This window comes from Silene latifolia, chromosome 2, assembly GCF_048544455.1.
Source record: "Silene latifolia isolate original U9 population chromosome 2, ASM4854445v1, whole genome shotgun sequence".
In the NCBI taxonomy this organism is placed as follows: domain Eukaryota; kingdom Viridiplantae; phylum Streptophyta; class Magnoliopsida; order Caryophyllales; family Caryophyllaceae; genus Silene; species Silene latifolia.
Genome location: NC_133527.1, coordinates 189,471,995 through 189,492,373, shown reverse-complemented (window position 1 = coordinate 189,492,373; position 20,379 = coordinate 189,471,995). Strand labels below are relative to the sequence as shown.

At 35.3% G+C, this 20,379-nt stretch overlaps 2 protein-coding genes across 3 annotated transcripts; both read left to right on the top strand.

Moving 5' to 3' along the window:
* The first annotated feature begins 24 nt into the window (after window positions 1-24).
* LOC141643968 (cysteine--tRNA ligase 2, cytoplasmic-like) lies at window positions 25-6,721 on the top strand. 2 transcript variants are annotated; one of them, XM_074453376.1, is made up of 9 exons: window positions 25-473; window positions 2,267-2,330; window positions 3,678-3,863; window positions 4,031-4,204; window positions 4,287-4,568; window positions 4,672-4,797; window positions 5,282-5,491; window positions 5,619-5,732; window positions 6,265-6,721. In XM_074453376.1, the coding sequence occupies exons 1-9, from the start codon at window positions 160-162 to the stop codon at window positions 6,478-6,480; spliced, it is 1,686 nt and encodes a 561-aa protein (XP_074309477.1). In that variant the 5' UTR covers window positions 25-159; the 3' UTR covers window positions 6,481-6,721. The 2 variants fall into 2 exon arrangements, with proteins under 2 accessions (XP_074309477.1, XP_074309476.1); XM_074453375.1 differs by having other exon boundaries at window positions 47-473; window positions 5,622-5,732.
* A 10,089-nt stretch (window positions 6,722-16,810) lies between these two features.
* On the top strand, window positions 16,811-20,024 carry LOC141643967 (uncharacterized). Its single transcript, XM_074453373.1, has 3 exons — window positions 16,811-18,586; window positions 18,683-18,829; window positions 19,451-20,024. Exons 1-3 carry the CDS (start codon window positions 18,110-18,112, stop codon window positions 19,547-19,549), a joined length of 723 nt encoding a protein of 240 aa, XP_074309474.1. The 5' UTR covers window positions 16,811-18,109; the 3' UTR covers window positions 19,550-20,024.
* The last annotated feature ends 355 nt before the right edge of the window (window positions 20,025-20,379 follow it).

Here is a 20,379-nt window from a genome sequence, read left to right as displayed (position 1 = left end):
CATTTATTTTTTTCCTATTATATCTCTCATGAATTATATTCAATCAACGGCAGCCAAGGTTTGTATTTCCCCTGCACGGCTGCACCCCTCTAAAAACGCCGTTAGGGTTTAAAATTACGTAATTGTATTCTATTTAAAATATAAATACAAAAAATTAACATGCATTCACACCTTGTCGGACAAATAAAACAATTTCCCCCAATTAACCTCGCAAAATCACTTACAGCGAGGAATTGGGGTTTATCCGGAGCAACAATGGCGGAAGAAAACGTGAATTCCAATTCCAATTCTAATTCGAATACAAAACCTCCGCCATTGGAATTGAAGCTCTACAACACGATGACGAAGGAGAAGGAAGTTTTCAAACCAAAAGTTCCGAATAAAGTTGGAATGTATGTTTGCGGCGTTACTGCTTATGATATGAGCCATATCGGTCATGCTCGAGCTTACGTTTCTTTCGATGTCCTTTTTCGGTAAATATCCTTGTTTAATTTCGATTTAATTTTATTTTATTGGAGTAACATTTAATTAATTTCAATTGACTTGTTGATTAATTTAATCCCTGTGATTTTAGGAGAAGTTAGTAGGATTCTGCTATTATGATTTGAATCACGTTGTTTGTTAATTGATGTTCAATTCTAATTTTGTGTTGCAAGTGTGACTGTGTGAGTTATGATCTATAGGATGTTGTATATGATGTTCAATTTTGTCGAAATTCGATTTGTTATTGTAAATTGTATAGATTCCTTTGTTGAGTTCCACCTTTTTCCTAACAAAGCTATGTAATTTTCTGATCAACGCCAAATCTCGGTCCTGGTCAATTGTTGTCCTTTGATTATGGCACAAAGACCAAAGAAAGAGGAGGGAGCCAATTATTAAATGACAAGTGGACCGAATTGAGAGTGAATGATGAAATTGCTCATCAAATCCATTATAGGACAACAATTCATTGAGACACACCAAAATGGAATCAAAATGGAATAGGATAACAAATGACCGGGACGGAGGGAGTATGATTTAAGCAGAGTCATATATAATTAATAGCAGCAGAATGAATCTCAGTAGAAATGCATTTCCATGGTTTTTTCAATGGTCGGGTCAAATACTCAAATCAAAAGAAAGGGTATTGGGATCTTTTCAAAGGTATCCCGTGAAAGACCTATCTTAAGCTCCGGTTTTGGTCAGGACATCTAAATTAGGTTTACGTTCGAGGCATAACATAACAAAGGAACCTGCCTTAGTCTCATATCCCGCAACACTAGGTTTTTGGCTTGTGATGATCCTATTTCTCATTCTCGAGGAAGTCGAGGATAACAGTAGACGACACTCGTTCCTCTCCTGGCTTGAAAGACTAAGGGGGTGTTTGGTTGGGAGGTTTGGAATGGAATGGAATGGATTTTAGTCATTCTAGTGTTTGGTTGGGGTGTTTTGGAATGGAGTTAGAATCCTGATGGATTCTCATTCCACCCCAACCACTTGGAATCCCATACCCACTTCCTCCCCATGGATTCAAACTCCATTCCTTCATGTTTATTTTTCTAATGAACCAAACATGTTTTGGAAGGTATGGAATTAGAACCCCATACTCCTATGGTTTCTCATTCCAATCCATTCCATTCCTAAGTAGTGAACCAAACGACCCCTAATTTCTTGCTGTTAGCGGGGATGGCTTTTCTTTTAAATCAATAATTCAAAAGCAGGAAAAATAGCATGCAAAGAGAGAAGCAACGTTGTTTGGGTTTTATTTGAAGAAAGGATTGGTTTCATTCAATAATAAATAAAATGCATATTAAATTTAAAATTACAATGCTTAATTCTTTCTAATATTAAATAAATTAAAAAGTAAAATTTCCCTGAATTCAAATGAAAAAGTAGAAGCTCTGTAAGCCTGCCCTGATGTACATTACATGCTCAGCCGCTCAGGCACGGTCCTTTGAGATTGAATTTTGTATTGAGAATTCTATATAGCTTTAGGTTTGTTGGTAGCTGGTTAAATGTATTGCTCCCTCAAGTGTAATTTATCCGTTCCCTTTTGGTGTGTGTCATCCCGGTTTTCATTTTAGAAAGCAAGATATTTTCAAAGATTTTTACAAGTCTCACAGTTCAGCTGATCATTAAGATTATTTGTTAAGATTATTTGTTGTTGCACTAGTGATGGAATTAACATCCGTATCAGTGCTGTTATTGGTTTATTATTTGTCTAACAGCAATTATTGCAAAGATCTTTCTATCTGTTATCTTATAGAATTGAGCTGTAACTTTGCAGGTTTTTGAAGTATTTGCGCTATGAAGTCACGTATGTTCGGAATTTCACTGATGTTGATGACAAGGTTTGGAATAAGCCGCTTTTTATAGTAGCATCTATTTGAATTATGCAACTTTTATTGTAACTATCATATTGTTGCCGGGTAGAATCTAATGATCGTTACTGTTAAGGCATGTGTGAATGTGAAATGCGCTTGTATAATTAAGCTGCGTCTATAATTGCATTGAATTTGCTTACACCTTTTCTTGTGGCTATTGGCAATTGTACGTGCTTCACTTATGGACAAGTTGACAATACAAGGAACTTCGAAATTTACAAATTAGGATAGCTGATATTCTGTGTGTTGCTCTTTCCTCCTTTACTGTGAGAAATTAGGAAGGTAGATTTAAATATCCCAGCCATAACATAATATAGCTACAATGGTAAACATCGATCTTTATATATATACGGGTGAGGCTACATGAGATAGTTAGCAGCAAATACGACGTAATAAAGATACATCATGGTATGATGATGTAAATCTGTATTTGTTGCTAAAGCTGTTTGAATATGATAGTTGCGTGTGCCAGTGCATTGCCTGATTTGTCTTCGTTATAGTTGCCATTCATTATCTCTCTATGCTTCTAGGAGATTCAGGTTAGGCAAAGACAAACATTAAATGAAATAATCACTACATCACGGGTTAAGAAATGGATAAATACAACAACAACAACAACAACAACATCAGAGCCTTAATCCCAAAATGATTTGGGGTCGGCTGACATGAATCATCCTTTCGAACCGTTCATGGGTGAACGCACGCCTCAAAATGCGAATAAAAAAGGGAAGATGAAAAACAAAAGGAAGAACGAAAATGTAATGGAAAGTCAAGGTAAACTTAGGAGTTTTAAAATCGAATTCCGTCTTTCTTTTATAAAAACTTAAAATTTAAATCGAGAGAAAAGATTAAAACGATTTTTAAAAACCGAAATAGAGTCTTGTGAAAACATGCAAATCGTATATTTAATAAAGTCGACAAACATTTTGCATTATTAGAAGTGATTGTGAAAACATATTCTGGGTCAGATGGAGTATACATGTTCGACCTAAATTTTATGTCTTGCTTTGTTTCAGATCTGTGGTTCCGCCGACACATTGAAGTATAATGTATATGCTTTAGTATGATGCTTCATTGGTCTTATAATGTCCGGGATATGGGTCTGTGCTGTTGGTGTATTTATAGTAGAATGAAAAACCTTACATAGTGTATTATGCTGTTTTCTGGACCCTGCATTAGTTAAATTTTATTGTTTTTTGGCTAACTACTGATAATTTACTAAAATGTTTTCCTTTAGATTATTGCTTTGTTGACTCTTTCCTGTTCCTGGTTTTGACCGCTTCTATATTGCTTCTCTTGTCTGAAACACTTCAGATAATTAACGCAGCCAACGAGATTAAAGCGAAGGATCCAGATAATCCACTGAGTGAGCCATTGAAATTAAGTGATTATTATTGCAGAGAGTTTTTGAAGGATATGGATGATTTACAGTGCCTAACTCCTACTCATCAGCCACGCGTTTCTGATCACATAGACGATATTATTGAGATGATAAAAAAGGTAAGAATTGTGCTTGCTCTGTTATATCTTCTGAATGTTGTAACATGCATATGCCTGTCTTTTCCTTCCATGGCTCTCTGAATTTTATCTGTGTTTGAACTCTAATCAATCATTGTGATTTTTTTGAATGACCATTCTTTTTTTTTTTTTTTTTTTTTCATCTGCAGCTTATTGGAAACGGATGTGCATATAGCCTTGATGATGGAGATGTATATTTTTCTGTCGACAATTTCGAACGTTACGGTCTATTATCTAACCGGAAGCTTGAGGACAATAGGCCCGGTGAACGAGTGTCTGTGGATCATAGAAAGCGAAATTACGCAGACTTTGCTTTATGGAAGGTATGTGGGTCCGACTCCTTTGCACTTTGGATTCTTTATCCTTATGCTTTTGTCATGTTTCTTGACATACCATGTTTTGCAGTCTGCAAAGCCCGGTGAAATATTTTGGCCGAGTCCATGGGGAAACGGAAGACCTGGATGGCACATAGAATGCAGTGCAATGAGTGAAAAGTATCTAACATCCTCTTTTGACATCCATGGTGGTGGAATTGATTTAATCTTTCCACATCATGAAAATGAGCTGGCGCAGAGCTGTGCTGCATGTGAAGAGGCAAAAATTGGTTACTGGGTGCATAACGGCTTTGTGAATATAAATGGCGAGAAAATGTCTAAATCGACGAAAAATTACTTTACTATCCGTGAGGTTGGACACGAAATGTTACAATCTGTTATCTTAACTAGCTATTGCTGATTTGTTTCGGGAAGTGCTCGCTTTCTTCTGATTTGTGGTTTTCTTCTTATCCTAGGTGACTGAGCAATACCATCCCCTAGCGCTTAGGTATTTCTTACTGAGCATGAACTACAATTCACCTGTCAACTTTTCGCTGCCTCAAATGGACCTTGCATCTGATGCAGTATTTCGTCTTTATCAGGCAAGTTATCTCTAGTTTCTTTCTTTTTGCATCGTATTTTATAGTCCATACAGTCGTCTGTATCTTTCTACCCTTTTCCAATTGTAATTTCCTTTTGGATTATGGGATTCTTGTTTCCGAAAGATTGTACATTCTAATAAAGTATAACTAGTTAACTACTCTTTTGTCTGAAACAACTTTCGGTTAATAGAGTAATAGGACATGGCCTGTCTCTAGTATCAACTGGTTTTGAAGTCTGTTTCAGGTTTTGCTTGTTCTGGAGTCGATTGTTCATAGTTGCTACTGCTATTTGAGAATAAAGAAACAATTCAACTCATATTAAGCAATGCAATTACTTTCTCCTCTAACAACAGTATTGCTTTGTCCGAGTGCTTGCCAGGAATACTGGCGCTCTCTTTAACTCATTTGGTTTATGTATATGACGGTCTTTTCAAGTTTATTTGTCCGAGTAGAATGTGTTGTATATTTGTTTTTGCTTTTCCAGACGTTGCAAGATTGCAGTGATGCTATAAGGTCACTTCAAGAGAGTGGAATTGAAGCTAGCCTCAAAAAAACTAAATCTGAATCTGAATCAGAGAAGCTGAAGAAAGATTTTGACAAGAGAATGCATGATGATTTGCACGCAGCTGATGTATTGAAGGGCAGTCTCGAAAAGGCGTTAAGGTTCATAAACAGTGAACTTAACGGGCTGAAGGTAGGTGATTCGTAGAAATTCTTACAGTACCTAATTTTCGGAAGATAAAAAGGAATAAGAGATAAATTTATGATTTCGGCAGTACCTATTTCTGAGCATTTGATGACACTTTTTTTAATGATCCCAGAAGAAGCATAAAGAAAAGAAGTTATTAGCTCTTCAGTCACTTTTGGATTTGGAGGCAACAATCAAAACCGTTTTGGATGTGCTAGGGCTGGCGTCTGCTGCACCTTATTCTGAGGTACTATAATGGCCCTGTTTGAAATTTGCAATTTTCTTCAACCTGTTGCATATCGTGATTGTCAAGAAACCATCCCAACCAAAAGGTTAAGCTGATGGTTGGAGTCCATGATCGGTTTTATATTCCAACACGCCCCCTCATTTATATTCTAACAGTGCTATACTCCATTCCCAATGGAGTCAAAAACTTACAGTCTCCATTTCTATAGGTTGTTTACACTTCTCAAATTTCCCCTCGCTTATTCTGAAAAGTGAATGGAGGGAATATTATTCATTGATATTAAAACATGATAAAGAAAGCAAAATGCTTCTGTAAATGTGCTACACTTGTTATTACTGGCATAAATAATCTTAAATTGCAATTCTCGATAAAATTGTCATTATGGGTTTTTCGCGAACAACATCTATGTATGTTCAATGTTTGCTTACACGCACATTCGATCCATGTTAGGCTGATATTTTTGCACATCGTCATTAGTGGCGTGATTTTGTTAGATTCTGATCAATAGTATATTTTGTTGCCCGTTTGACAGGTTCTACAGCAGTTGAAGGGGAAAGCATTGATTAGAGCCAAAATGACCGAAGATGAAATATCAGGCAAGATTGAAGAAAGAGTAATGGCAAGGAAAAACAAAGATTTTACAAAAAGCGATAAGATTAGGAAGGAGTTGATTGCCAAGGGCATCAGCCTTATGGATCTGCCAACAGGTACTGTTTGGAGGCCATGCGTCCCTGAAGAAGAAGTTTAGCCTTCAAGTAATTGCATTATTGCACCAAACTTCGATTATACAGAGCATGAAATCGACAAGCCAATACGTTAATTTTTCACCATTTTTGTTGTGGTCGGACCATTTTTCCACCTTTGTAATCGTGGTTGAAGTAATTTAGGAACATATATTTTAGACGGTAAGGAACGTTACCGCAACGCAATAGCCATGTACTCCTTTCACATTTTGACTTTGTCAGTAACCTCCTGCTCTAAATTTCTACTAGTTAGAAATATGCTTTAATCAATCACAAGTTCTCATTTAAGACGGGAAATTCAGTTGTTTCAACCCGTAGGTCAATTCACCATCAATCCGTCTTATTGTAGATGGACACTATCAAATGGGAGGGTAAGTGGGGTATTCATTTCCCACTCACTTGCACTATGCACTATCCACTCACATTTTGTGAGAGAGACACTATTTGTTTACCGCTTTAGATGGATAATGTTCGTATAAAGTGAGAAGTTGTGATTCACCCACCATACACATTATAGTGAAGAGGCATCTAATTTTCTTACAATCACACTAAATCTTAATTGTCGCAGGCCTCCATTCACCATGGTCTTCAAACAAAACTTTTTTTTTTTTCTTTTTTTTTTAAGAAAACCCCGTAGGAGTTTTAAATATTATTACGTAAATCAGCCTCCAGCAAAGTTACAATATCTAATGGAATGTCAACGTCCCAGGCTCACAGCTACAACGTCCCAGGCCCAGTGGCGGCTCTAGGGATTAAACAGAGGGGGTGCGGAAATTTTATAAAATTAAAAGACTTTTAGTACGTGGCAGCTAAATCAATATTAATATAGTAAAATTCCATACATTTCACATACGTCTTTCTTAAAGGATGTCGTTTTTTAGAGGATTTTTTTAATACGAGACTATCAAACTGACGCAAAATTAGAATACGGAAAAAACATTGATTATATACCAAACAAATTATTCTTTTTGGTAATTTTTTTAATAATGATCGACATATTTATCAAGAATTTTATAATTACAATACTAAAACTACTTGTTTATTAGGGAGAGAGTGTTTAATTATTAATTAGGCCTATTTTGTACAATGATAGGTGAAAAATAATTAAAAGAAAAAAAAAAGAAATTGTTGGTTGTAGTAATCGAACCCATGACCTCTAGGTTAGAATAAATGCTTCTTACCACTAAATCAAACAAATAACATTGAAATATATTGCACAATAATTTATGAAATGGAGCGAACACTTTAATTCGGAAAACATGCATGATTACCCAAAATGGATTTTTAGGAGATTTTTTTTTCTAAAATAGGGTTCAAAACTAAAGAAATTAACAAAATAGAGTTTTGTAGAAACTTATTACCCAAAATGGGTACACTCATACCCGAAGCTAGATTCATATTCAAGTCGCTTCCCCCCTAAGCGACTGCATCCCGAGTGTCATAAAAATATAGTTGCTTTAAATTTTAGCCCAAGTCGTCCAGGGGGCCAGCGACTTGAATATGTATTTCGCTTTAAAAAAAACCAAAGAAAAATGGGCGGATGCAGGATCGAACCTGAGGCAGCGGTGATATATATAAGACTTTGATGACTTGATTGCTCCATTCCACAATCATTATGTATCATTAGTGTACGTCAGTACGTGTTAGGAGGGGAAGGTATGCAAGCTTCAACCACGGTTCGAATCCCCCAATATAGGTATTTCATTTTTTTTTTTCCTAAAGTCGTACTCCGGGGAGCGACTAGACTTCGTGACTCACTTCGCAAAATCTGATTCTAGGTGGACCATTGTGGGTAAATACTTTGAAACTACACCTATTTTGTTAATTTGTTCGTTAAAGAACCCCACTTTAGAAAAAAAAATTTGTTTAATTACTCAGTTTAATACCATACTAGGATAGATCTCGTGCTACAGCACGATATTTGTAGAGGTTGTGATAGAGAATGTTGTAATTAAAATGTTGTCATTAACTTATTTTTACATTTTATAAATCTACTATTCATCAACTCGTTTTTACATTTAAAATGTATATATTAATGAATTTTTTTATCACAGAACTAATAATTTTATTTTGTAATTTTCTCAACTTATTTTAATTATTTTTTATTCTCACGAATTTAATAATATGAGTTATATTTTTGTTTTATAGACAGAAAGTATAGTCAAATTATCTTCTAACAAAGATTAGCAATTTGTATTTAAACTTTTATTTTATGCTAGTTAAAAAATTGTTTTAATTTGATATAAAATTATTTTAATGAAAAATTAATAGTTTAATGTTCATTTGTTTCCTTATTTAACTAAATGAAGTTTGGATGAATTTTTTTTTCTTATTTAAGTAAATGGAGATAGGAAGCAAATCTTTTGAGAATCTTATACTTCGTATATGGTAAATAAAATGACTATGAATATTGTAACTAGTTTTGTGCCCCGTGCAATGCACGGGATGTTTAATATTCACTTTTGCTTAATATATTTCTATGACACACATATTACTCATAAAAGATAAGTAAAATACTCAAACAGTTCTCTTTATATTTATCTCCTTTCCTTTATGTTGTGTAATGTGAAATAATCCTACTTCGTTTATTACCATCGTTAGACTTTGAATTTGTTATTATAGTAGTTAAAAGGGATACACAATGCAAATAAATAGAGCGATAAATCGTAGATTCTTGACTCGGGAAGCTAAACTTATGTAAAGTTCAACGTATTTATTACATTAGTAAGTACACTTATTAAGAAGAGCAAGCTTAGGCGCTTAGGTTCAAGCATTAATACTATACAAGCTAATTCATGGGGTCTTTTCATATTCTTTCTTTATTTTTGTACAATGATAATATTTTATGGTATATATTTTCGTTTTTTCTCATCAGTGACGGTAAAGAATAAGCCAACTTGGCATTTGAATCATCGGTGCAATTCACGTAGTGTCTCGTGTTACATGTTTGCTATTTAACTCTCTGATCAAGTAGCCTTATTGAAATCACGCACTTTTCCCTGCTCGAACCTAGTATCTCAATTAAGATACAAATAATAGGAATTATTGAACAATATTGTGGAATAATATCCATATATTATGATATTGTTATACAATATTGGGTCAATAATATCTAGACTATTTTGTTAAATGTATATATTGTTACCTAGTTTATAGGCTAATTCTTAGGCAAGTATATTGTGTGTACAATCTTATATATCGATGTACATTGTAACAGTTTGGATCATTCAGTAATTTTTTATCACAATCTTTCCCTACTTTTCCTTGTGTATTTCGTTCTCTTCATGGCATCAGGGCATTGATCCTTTTGTTTTTTTTTTCTTTTCCATCACCAATATTGACGAAATGACGCAAGGACAGGGAATTCACATCAAATCCGATCAAAAATATGAGACCATACCACCTTCCTCACCATTGTTTCTTCATCCAAGTGAAAGTCCAAATTTGTCTCTCACTCAAATCGTTTTTGATGGGGATAATTATGAATTATGGGCGGATGTTGTACGAAACGGTCTCGATGCGAAAAACAAACTAAGTTTCATCGAGGGTACCGTGCAAAAACCGGTGACTGTGGAAGGAGAGGCAGAGTCTCTGGAGGCCGTTGCTTGGCAACAATGCAACGCCATAAGTGGTAATGAGACATCAACCCACAGTTTTACTCCCGAGGAAATGGTTCAGTTACGAACTCTCTTAAGCGGTAAGGCCGAGAGTAGTCAGCCTGCTTCAGGTACAAATTATTCTCGACATAATTCCTGGTTACTCGATAGCGGATGCTCACATCACATGACAGGTAGACGAGACTTGCTCGATGGTATTTGGCGAGGAAAACCGTCTACCGTGAGTTTGCCTGATGGATCACATATTGTGGCACAGGAGCATGGGAGAGTCACGTTGAGTGATAATTTTGTGCTAAAAGATGTCCTTTTTGTACCATCCTTAACTTGCGATTTAATCTCCATACAGCAATTAATTACAGAAAATAATTGTGTAGTGACCTTTTACAATGATCATTGTGTTATACAGGACCAATCTACGAGGATGAAGATTGGACGGGGTGAGCACAGTGACGGTGTCTACTATTTCAAGGGTACACGAGGACATATGGTGGCACAGACAAGCACGAGTGTTGACTCTCATTTGTGGCACAAAAGACTTGGCCACCCGTCTAGCAGTATTTTACCTCTTTTCTCGGATTTAGTTGGTTTTAATTTGTCTTGGAATTCAAATACTATTTGTGACCCATGTTGTCGGGCCAAACAAACTCGTTCGGTTTTTAAGTCTAATAATAAGAGAAGTACGGAATTGTTTGCTCTAATTCACTGTGACATTTGGGGACCATATCACGCAAAAAGTTTATCGGGAGCACACTATTTTCTCACTATTGTAGATGACCGAAGTAGGCATGTTTGGGTCCGATTGATGCGAGATAGGGGAGAGGTCAGTCAACTCATGATTACTTTTTGTCAAATGACCAAGACTCAATTTGGGAAGGAGGTTAAGGTAGTGCAAAGTGATAATGGGACGGAATTTTTGTCCAATATTATGAAAGATTATTATAATGAGCATGGTATGATTTTCCAAACAAGTCAAATCGACACCCCTCAACAAAATGGTAGGGTTGAACGGAAACATAGGCACATTCTAGAAAAAGCGAGAGCCCTTCGTTTCCAAGCTAACTTACCTATTGATTTTTGGGGGGAGTGTGTTCTAACCGCTGCGTATTTGATAAATAGAACTCCTACTCGATTGCTTAATGGGCTCACTCCTTATGAAGTTTTATATGGAAAACGACCCTGCCTTGATAATATTCGAGTCTTTGGTAGTATTTGTTATGCTCACAATAAAGACAAACCTAAAGACAAATTTTATGAGAGGGGTAAGAGATGCATTTTCGTGGGTTATCCTCATAGCAAAAAAGGGTGGAAAATTTACGACTTAAAGAAAAAGCTTATTTTTGAGTCGAGAGATGTAATTTTTTATGAGCATGTCTTCCATTTTGCTAATGATCAGCCTACAAATTCGGATGAAAATTGTCAAATTAACAACCCCAAGTCCACTGCCTTTGTGGATGACTTTGACATTAGCCATGAGAAAGGCACTGATGATGCCAGCGAAGGGGGTGACAATCATGAGACAAGGGAAACAGAGGGCCAAACAAATGATGAAAATATTGTCAAAGAGGAACTGACTATGCAGGATGCAGAAGCAGAACACGAAGATGAAGTGCAATCTGAGAGTGGGCAAGAAGTTGGGATTGGTGAAGGACGAGGTGCTCGTCAAAAATTTGAGCCATTTTGGAAAAAGGACTATGTATGTAAATCTACCCGACTCGTGGACCACACTGTCAGTGCTCACTCGTCTCAATCGACATCCAAAAAGAAAGGTACCCGTTATCCTTTGATTAATTATGTCACTACCGATTGTTTTTCTGATAATTACAGGAGTTTTTTAGCGAAGGTGGATGCAATACGTGAACCACGTAATTATAATGAGGCATCCAAAATAGCGGAATGGCAGGAAGCTATGGGAAAGGAATTCGATGCTCTAGAGGCAAATGGGACATGGAAAATCGTTGATCTTCCAAAGGGGAAACGACCCATTGGTTGCAGATGGGTTTACAAGGTGAAGTATAAGGCGGATGGGACTATCGAGAGATACAAAGCGAGACTTTTAGCGCAAGGGTACACGCAAATAGAGGGTGTGGACTATCATGAAACATTTGCACCAGTTGCCAAGATGACTAGTGTTCGTTGCTTGCTCGCGGTAGCTGTTTCTAAGGGATGGTCAATTACCCAATTGGACGTCAATAATGCCTTTCTTCACGGCGATTTAGAAGATGAAGTATATATGCGATTACCACCTGGATTCGAAAGAGGAGGATCAACTAAGGTTTGTAAGCTGATGAAGTCGTTATATGGACTCAAGCAAGCTTCACGAAATTGGTTTGCTAAGTTGACAACTTCATTGACGAGGTATGGCTTCATTCAATCTATGGCTGACTACTCACTATTCACTTACAATAAAGACGGAATTTTCATTGGAATTTTGGTGTACGTAGACGATATGATAATCGTAAGTGATAGTGAGGTAGCAACCACTCGTCTCAAGCTCTTTCTTGATCGTAATTTTGGGATTAAGGACCTCGGAAAGCTCAAGTATTTTCTGGGAATAGAAGTAGCAAGCGGGTCTAAGGGCTTATTCCTTAGCCAAAGAAAGTATGCCTTAGAAATTGTTAAAGAAGCGGGTTTGGAAGGGGCGAAACCAGTTGATATACCTATCCAACCGAATCACCAATTAGCTTTGGCAGAAGGAGAATTGTTGCATGACCCAATGAAATATAGGCGTCTAGTAGGACGACTCATTTACTTGACCATAACGAGGCCTGACTTAGTGTACGCCGTACACATATTGTCCCAATTTGTGCATGCTCCAAGGAAAGAACACTTAGATGCCGTTTTGAGAGCAATACGGTACATTAAGGGAAGTCCGGGAAAGGGAATAGTGATAGCACGTGATAATGATTTGCTATTACGTGGATACTCGGATTCCGACTATGCTAGGTGTCCATTGACAAGAAGATCTTTGACCGGTTATTTTGTGACTTTGGGACACTCACCAATCTCATGGAAGGCAAAGAAACAAACGACCGTAGCAAAATCTAGTGCAGAAGCGGAGTATAGAGCATTGGGTGCGGTGACTAGTGAGGTTATATGGCTAAAATCCTTTCTCAAGTCTCTCGGTGTCAATCATAACACACCCATTGAAGTTTTCTGTGACAACACTGCGGCCCTACATATTGCTAAAAACCCGGTTTTTCACGATCGTACTAAGCACATCGAGGTAGATTGCCACTTTGTACGTCATCATATTGTAAACAAGACTATCTCGACCTCTTATATACGGAGTAAAGACCAAGTGGCGGACATTTTCACAAAGGCGTTAGGGGGAGAAGCCTTCTATTTTCTTCGCTCCAAGTTGGGCATTAGCTTGCCAAGTGGTCCAACTTGAGGGGGAGTATTGAACAATATTGTGGAATAATATCCATATATTATGATATTGTTATACAATATTGGGTCAATAATATCTAGACTATTTTGTTAAATGTATATATTGTTACCTAGTTTATAGGCTAATTCTTAGGCAAGTATATTGTGTGTACAATCTTATATATCGATGTACATTGTAACAGTTTGGATCATTCAGTAATTTTTTATCACAATCTTTCCCTACTTTTTCTTGTGTATTTCGTTCTCTTCAAATATATCCAAAACCTTAAAGAGATACTAATAACATTGAAAACTTCCCTCAAATAAAAAAAAAAAAAAATTAACATTGACAACTATAATTGGTAATAACTTACACCATTGATGCCCAAGAATATGGATGGGCACTTTAAATTCACTTCTTGTTAGAAATTTAATAATGGAAGAGTATAAATTCTTAAATATAAATGACATTAATTAAGAAAGTGATTCACAGCCAATACTTGGTTCTAATATTCGTTATTCTAGAAGAGTGATTGCCTATTCAAACACCCAAAATGAAGATATCGACAAACAATTAATGAAAAATCATAATGGTAGTACTTTTGTATCATATAAACTCTTATGTAAAGCTAAAGTACACAGGAAATTTGTAACATGTATCCTTTTAATAATTACTCGTAACTTTTACTTTTAAATGGGTAATTAGTTATATTGAATAGATAGGTTTTTCACATGTTTGTGTAAGGCTGTTTGGTCTGTAAGTAAAATATCCCATATAAAGAGCAAAAATGCAAATAAATGATTATTGAGACAGAGAAAGTAGTAATACTTTTGCATTATCTCGTTTTGAACAATTTACTCTATAAGAATTATAATAGTTTGATACAAAGTGAGTTATTCAGACCATTAGTATCAATCTAAAGTGAACTTGTAGTGAAAGAGAAGTACTTCAAAAACAATCATGAACAAATATTGGTCAGGGGCAAGAACAGTATCCAACTGTTGGCCACCAATTTCAAGAATCTTCACGTCAGCCATGGATCAACAATTTGGTATAGACATGAAGCTTTGTACATAGGCAGTATAACGATCGAACTCACTTGGTTCATGTTTCCATTACTCCACCTGTAATTTTGGACAACATTACTATGAATTGTATAAATTGCATGCTTAATCAATACCACAACTAACAAATAAGGAGTTACCATACTTATATAAATAGATTTCTCGTAAAATCCTAGTATCATATCTATTTAACATGTCATGGATTTCACTCCCCTACGTACTGATTAAAAATATATACAGATGTCTCAATCGTCGAAAGCTACCTACACCGCTACACATATTATGTTGGATTAGCTTAAATGGGGCATTCTTAGCAACCAAGCCGCTATCTTATTATCAGTCACACTCCTACTCAACATTAGTAACTTGCATAATTTTGTGTTTTCTTCCTTGAATGAAGTTGAAATCGAGAATTATCCGGAGTAATACATAGAGAAAACAAAAACGGAAAAAAAGTGTTTAAAATTAAATGCGCTAAAAATACACATGTAAATTTAACACGTTAAAGTTGGCGTACTTGGAAATTGTTTGTGATATATCGAAACAACTCAAACCAAGCCACCGTACTATAAATTGCAAGAACAAAGTCAATCATTTTATTTTACAAAATACAAAAACAAAAGATGTAATCAAAGATTTCCCTTTCTATATGAGATTCTCTCAACAACTAAGATGTTGCAATTTGTACCAATTTCTAGGGTTTGAATGATTCTAATTGATTGAACAACAAAATCACAAGGAAACACTACAAAATCAAACAATACAAAAATAAAAATGTACCTGGGAAAATCCAATTATCGGCCTTGGTACTCGGTTGGACAACTCCAAAAAAGAGAGAAGAAAATGAGAAGAATATTGAAATATGATTGTAGCTTGTCCGCAGCAATTGAAGATAACATTGAACATTATTTATACAGTAAATTGTAAATGATGCATTTCTCGAGATGTTGTTGAAACGCACGATCATTTCGGCTACTTTGCTTCTATATTTAAGCATATTGGCGCTTGGTTTCCTAGTCCTCAAAGTCCTCAATAATTAATTTGCCTTTAATCTGATTAAATTCCTCTTTAATGACTAACTTTTCAGTATCCATTTGGTTTACTATTGTAAGATCCATTTGGTTTACTATTGTAAGACGACTTGACTAACCTTTGGAGAATTGCAAATAAGATGAGCCACGTGAATCAATAGAATGTTTAAAATTGGGCTTTTTATGTTATTTTATAGATCTACTGTAAAGTCTGTAATATTTATAGGTGTTTTTGAGGAGAAGAGTTATTTATGTTAAATGATGAATTATGAGCATTCACGACAAAGAAGCGTTTTGAAAATAAGACGAATAGAGAGAAAATTTATGTTAATGTTTATCTCTCTATCTTCTATCATTAATCATTAATTAATTCACTATAATCATCGGTTTTTGCTCAACTTCAAGCAATTTTAACCGCACGTGGCATTACTTAATCAAACTTGTCATTTCATAATCCTACGTGGCTTTGTCTACGTGGCATTTATGAGTCATTTTAGCCTAGGCTTTTAATAGTATTTTATAGATTATACTTCCTGTCCAATTACAGATATGATATAAAGAAAACCCAATTATAGCTAAATTCATTTAGGCGGGAAAATTTGAAGAGTTCTTATTCTTTTAGTATAAGGGGAAGTATAAGGGGATTGGGGTAACCAAACAAGTTACTCATTTTGCAATTCACATGAATTGTACTTCCTGTGTGACACATTGGAGGTGAGAGTAGCGGAGGCTGAAGCGGTCTTGGATGGTCTGAAGGAGGCACGACGGAAGGGATGCCGAAGGGTGATCGTTGAAGGTGATTGCAAGCTGTTGATAATTGAACTGCAAGCGAAATCGAAAGGAAGAAATGAATTCCATTTACTTTTAGACGATATTCATGAGTATTGTATTGGTTTTGAGTCAGTTGTTTGGTCTTTTGTTAGTCGGAAACATAATCGAGTAGCACACGAGCTAGCACATCTTTGCCCTTCGCAGTTAGGTAGGAGAGAATGGGATGGTACGCTCCCTCGGTTTGTAATGGACTTATGCCACGATGATATTTATAATATGAGTTAATACCGCCTGGGGTGGTTTTTCAAAAAAAAAAAAAAAAACAATCCCTTTTAGTATAAGGGGAAGTATAGGAGATTACATAACTTTTTATATTCTTCTTATATATTCTAGGTCAAAGTTCGAAAATTATCCTTAAAAAGTCAATGGAAAAATCATATAAACCTAATTTTAACGGCCTCCAGTACATTTTTTTTTCTTCTAAATTGATTTTTAACGGTCTCCTGTTTGTTTTCTGTGATTATTATTTGAACATCTCCATCCTCGAGCTCGCTCGTAACTTTCCTTAATTTATCCTTGAGTAATACTCGTATCTTTCCTTAATTTCTACATTGAATTCAAAATTATGTACAAGTTTGTATTTTTACATATTTTTTGTAGTACGTAAATTTGCTCTGATAGATGATATCGACAAGGGTTTCATGCACAAGAAAGGGTCTTCAATTTTCATAGTTAACTTAATTATTGCTCATTCACGGTAATAATTGTACGAAATCAATTAGTCTTACTTGAGACAGTTCTACCAGCTGCAACTTTCTTACGTGATTAGTGATTAGTGATTACTGATTAGTAATTACATTATTCTCTTTTGTTTCAGGAAACTTTTAAGTTTTGATAATTGTTTTATTCTCCGGAGCTAATGTCAAATTCTATGGCGACTCTTTTCTCAACGGAGAAGGTAAGTTTGTTACTCGATTACACATTACTTTTTTACCCTTTATTTGTGGCGGAATTAGAAGTTGAAGTATGATCGATGCAAAACACCAAACTTTCTTCAGTTAATATATTATAGAACTGGTTGTATATACAACTTATTCAATGTAGTTGGGTTTTATTATAAAGTTATTGAGCTCTGCTAATAAAATTATCGAGCTATAATACAAAGTTATTGAGCTGAACAGAATAATTATTAAACTCAATAACTTCGTAAAATAGCTCAATAACTTGTAAAATAGCTCAACAACTTTGTGTAAGAGCTCAACAACAACTTTGAGGCGGTTGTACAATGCTACTATACAACTGGTTGTAGGATAGTATTTGTGAACTTTCTTGTGCTGTAGTTGTTAGTAGTCATTTGTCTGAGAAATTGCTAGTTTTTTTATTAGGGCTATTGTTTCAGGACTACGACCACGGTGAGGACCGTATAAGTGAACTGCCAGATGACATTCTTATGAACTTTGTATCCCCAATGGGAATGAAAGAAGCGGCCAAAACCAGCATTCTTTCCAAACGATGGAGATTCCTTTGGGCCCAGCGGACTCATCTCGACTTTAATCACCTAATTGTACTCCCTGATAGTGATCATCCCGATGTAAACTATCTCTGTGTTCTCCCTCCGGACAAAAAGAATAAATATATAAATTGGGTTAATCAGGTAGTCGATTTACAATGCAGCCCTTGCATCGACACATTTAGAGTTTGTTCCGGCTTTAGTAGCAGTGATGCTCATCACATCGACAAATGGGTGAAATTTGCATTGTCGAAGAAAGTTAAGAACCTGGATGGAGTTGAACTTGATATCTCTGGGAGTTGTATACACTCTTACTTTCGACGTCCTGAACCCATCATTGGGTCTTGGTGATACTGGCATCAATTTCCTCCGGTCCCTTTATTTGAAAGCAATTAACGTAAGTGGAGATATTCTTGAATACTTACTATCTGAGTGTCGTCTCTTAGAACGACTTCATGTTGAAGGTTCAGATGCACTGGTGAGATGGAAGGTTTTCGATTCATCCTGCAAGTTAAAGAAATTGACAATTTTTTGTTGTCGCAAATTAGAAGAACTGGAAATTGATGCTGTCAATCTCCTATATCTTCGTTTTCGTACTCCAAGTCCTTATACAAATGTTGTTTTCAAGAACATGCCGGTGCTTGCTGAAGCAATGTTTGGTGGGAGCGGTCTTTCTACGTCTACCCCGATCTTCCGTCAACTTTCACACATTACAACACAGATCTCCAAGCTTACACTTGATTTCTTTGTCAGTGGATTTTTTTTTTCTTATAATCTTTTTCTTTCGGGGTATTTTTGAACAAGTTAATTTTTGAGCTTGTGCGGATCCTATTTTATGTCTTAGGGCCTCTCAATTCCTATTCGAGTTCTTCCAACTTTCTGCAAGCTCGAGCAGTTCACTTTAATGGTTCAAGACGAGATGAAGTTTGACATTGTCGTCATAAATCAATTTCTGAAGGCGTTTCCAATGCTGCGCGAATTCACCTTGGAGGTAATGTTTTACCCATTTGTCTTACCTTTTTAAATGGTGTTTCCTTTTTTTTGTTTTTTTAACGTGTTAACTTATATTAACGGTTTTATATCGTCTTTGATTTATATGATGTCTAATCCAAATCACCAGGAGAACAAATCTTTGTTGTTTTTCAATGTTGTTGATGAAGTTATGTTGATCAATTGTGTGTGTGACCGATAGTTAACAATTCCGACTTGACTTGACTTGTACGTTATTGTGACGAGTTTCAGCACAATAGTTTTGTTATCACTTCATCCTATCAATAATTTCAATCAAATCCAACCTAAACATCATACCTTCTAATAAAAAATCAGCTGATATTTTTTTAAAATTTATGTTGAAACATTTGATAGTTTATGGACAACCTAGCTGGTATATGTGATATTTATGTGTAATATTTTCAAATGATGAATCAAGTAATTGGTTTATTGGATACACATACACATAAAAAAAATACTAACTGGTTCGTTATTAGAAGGTATTGTGCTTAGATTGAATTTAATTGAGATTATTGATAGGATAGACTGATTATTGCATATCACCAATAAGATGGATTATTATTATTATGAAATAACCCTTATTATTATTGTGAACTTGCAGATAACATGGCCTAGTGATGAACTAGAGAGGGAGGGGAATGGCCTAGAGCAAGTGAACCCATCCATACAGGATTTTGTGGCTGTGAATAAGTACACCTGACAGTACTTTGAACTAATTTGGGATATGGAACGACTAGAGCGGATAAACCATCGAAATCTTCCAAGAATTCAAAGTAATTGGATTTAATGGTTGCAATGGAGACGTTGGTTTAGTATTGTTTCTAATTCTTTGCGCGTGCAATCTTGAGACCATCATATGTGATTCTAGTCGTCGTGATAATTTAGTCGTAAAGGAAGTTATTGAAGCTTCAAGAAGTCGGGCAGCTAAACTTGTGAAACTTGTTCCTCCCAGGATAAGCCTAGTAATTGTGTAAGTGCATATGGAAACAGTATGTACTTCTAGTTCTTAATCACCATCCTGTAAAAATGTCAATCGCGAGAGCCTTCTGCACGCAAGAATTAGTTGTTTTTATGAAACAATACTAATGATCAACTTAGTGTCTCGTATGAGTTTTTGTTTTATGAAACAATACTAATGATCAACTTAATACTAATGTTAGAATTTGCTTCAAAAGTCAATTCTCATGAAAAAACTAATATACCCTCATTTTATTAAGTTGTTGAGACTAGATTCACCAAAATAGAAATAATTGTAGGGTTAGTGAGCTTATAATAATAATAATAATAATAATAATAATAATAATAATAATAATAATAATAATAATAATAATAATAATAATAATAATAATAATAATAATAATAATAATAATAAAAAATAATAATAATAATAATAATAATAATAATAATAATAATGAGAACTGACTTTTGAAGCAAATTTGTTTGAAGTAGGGAGCAATTACAAAAGTGATGTTTATGGATGAGAGTAGTTATTAAAAAACCCGATAATTTATATAAGAAAAAATTATAAAT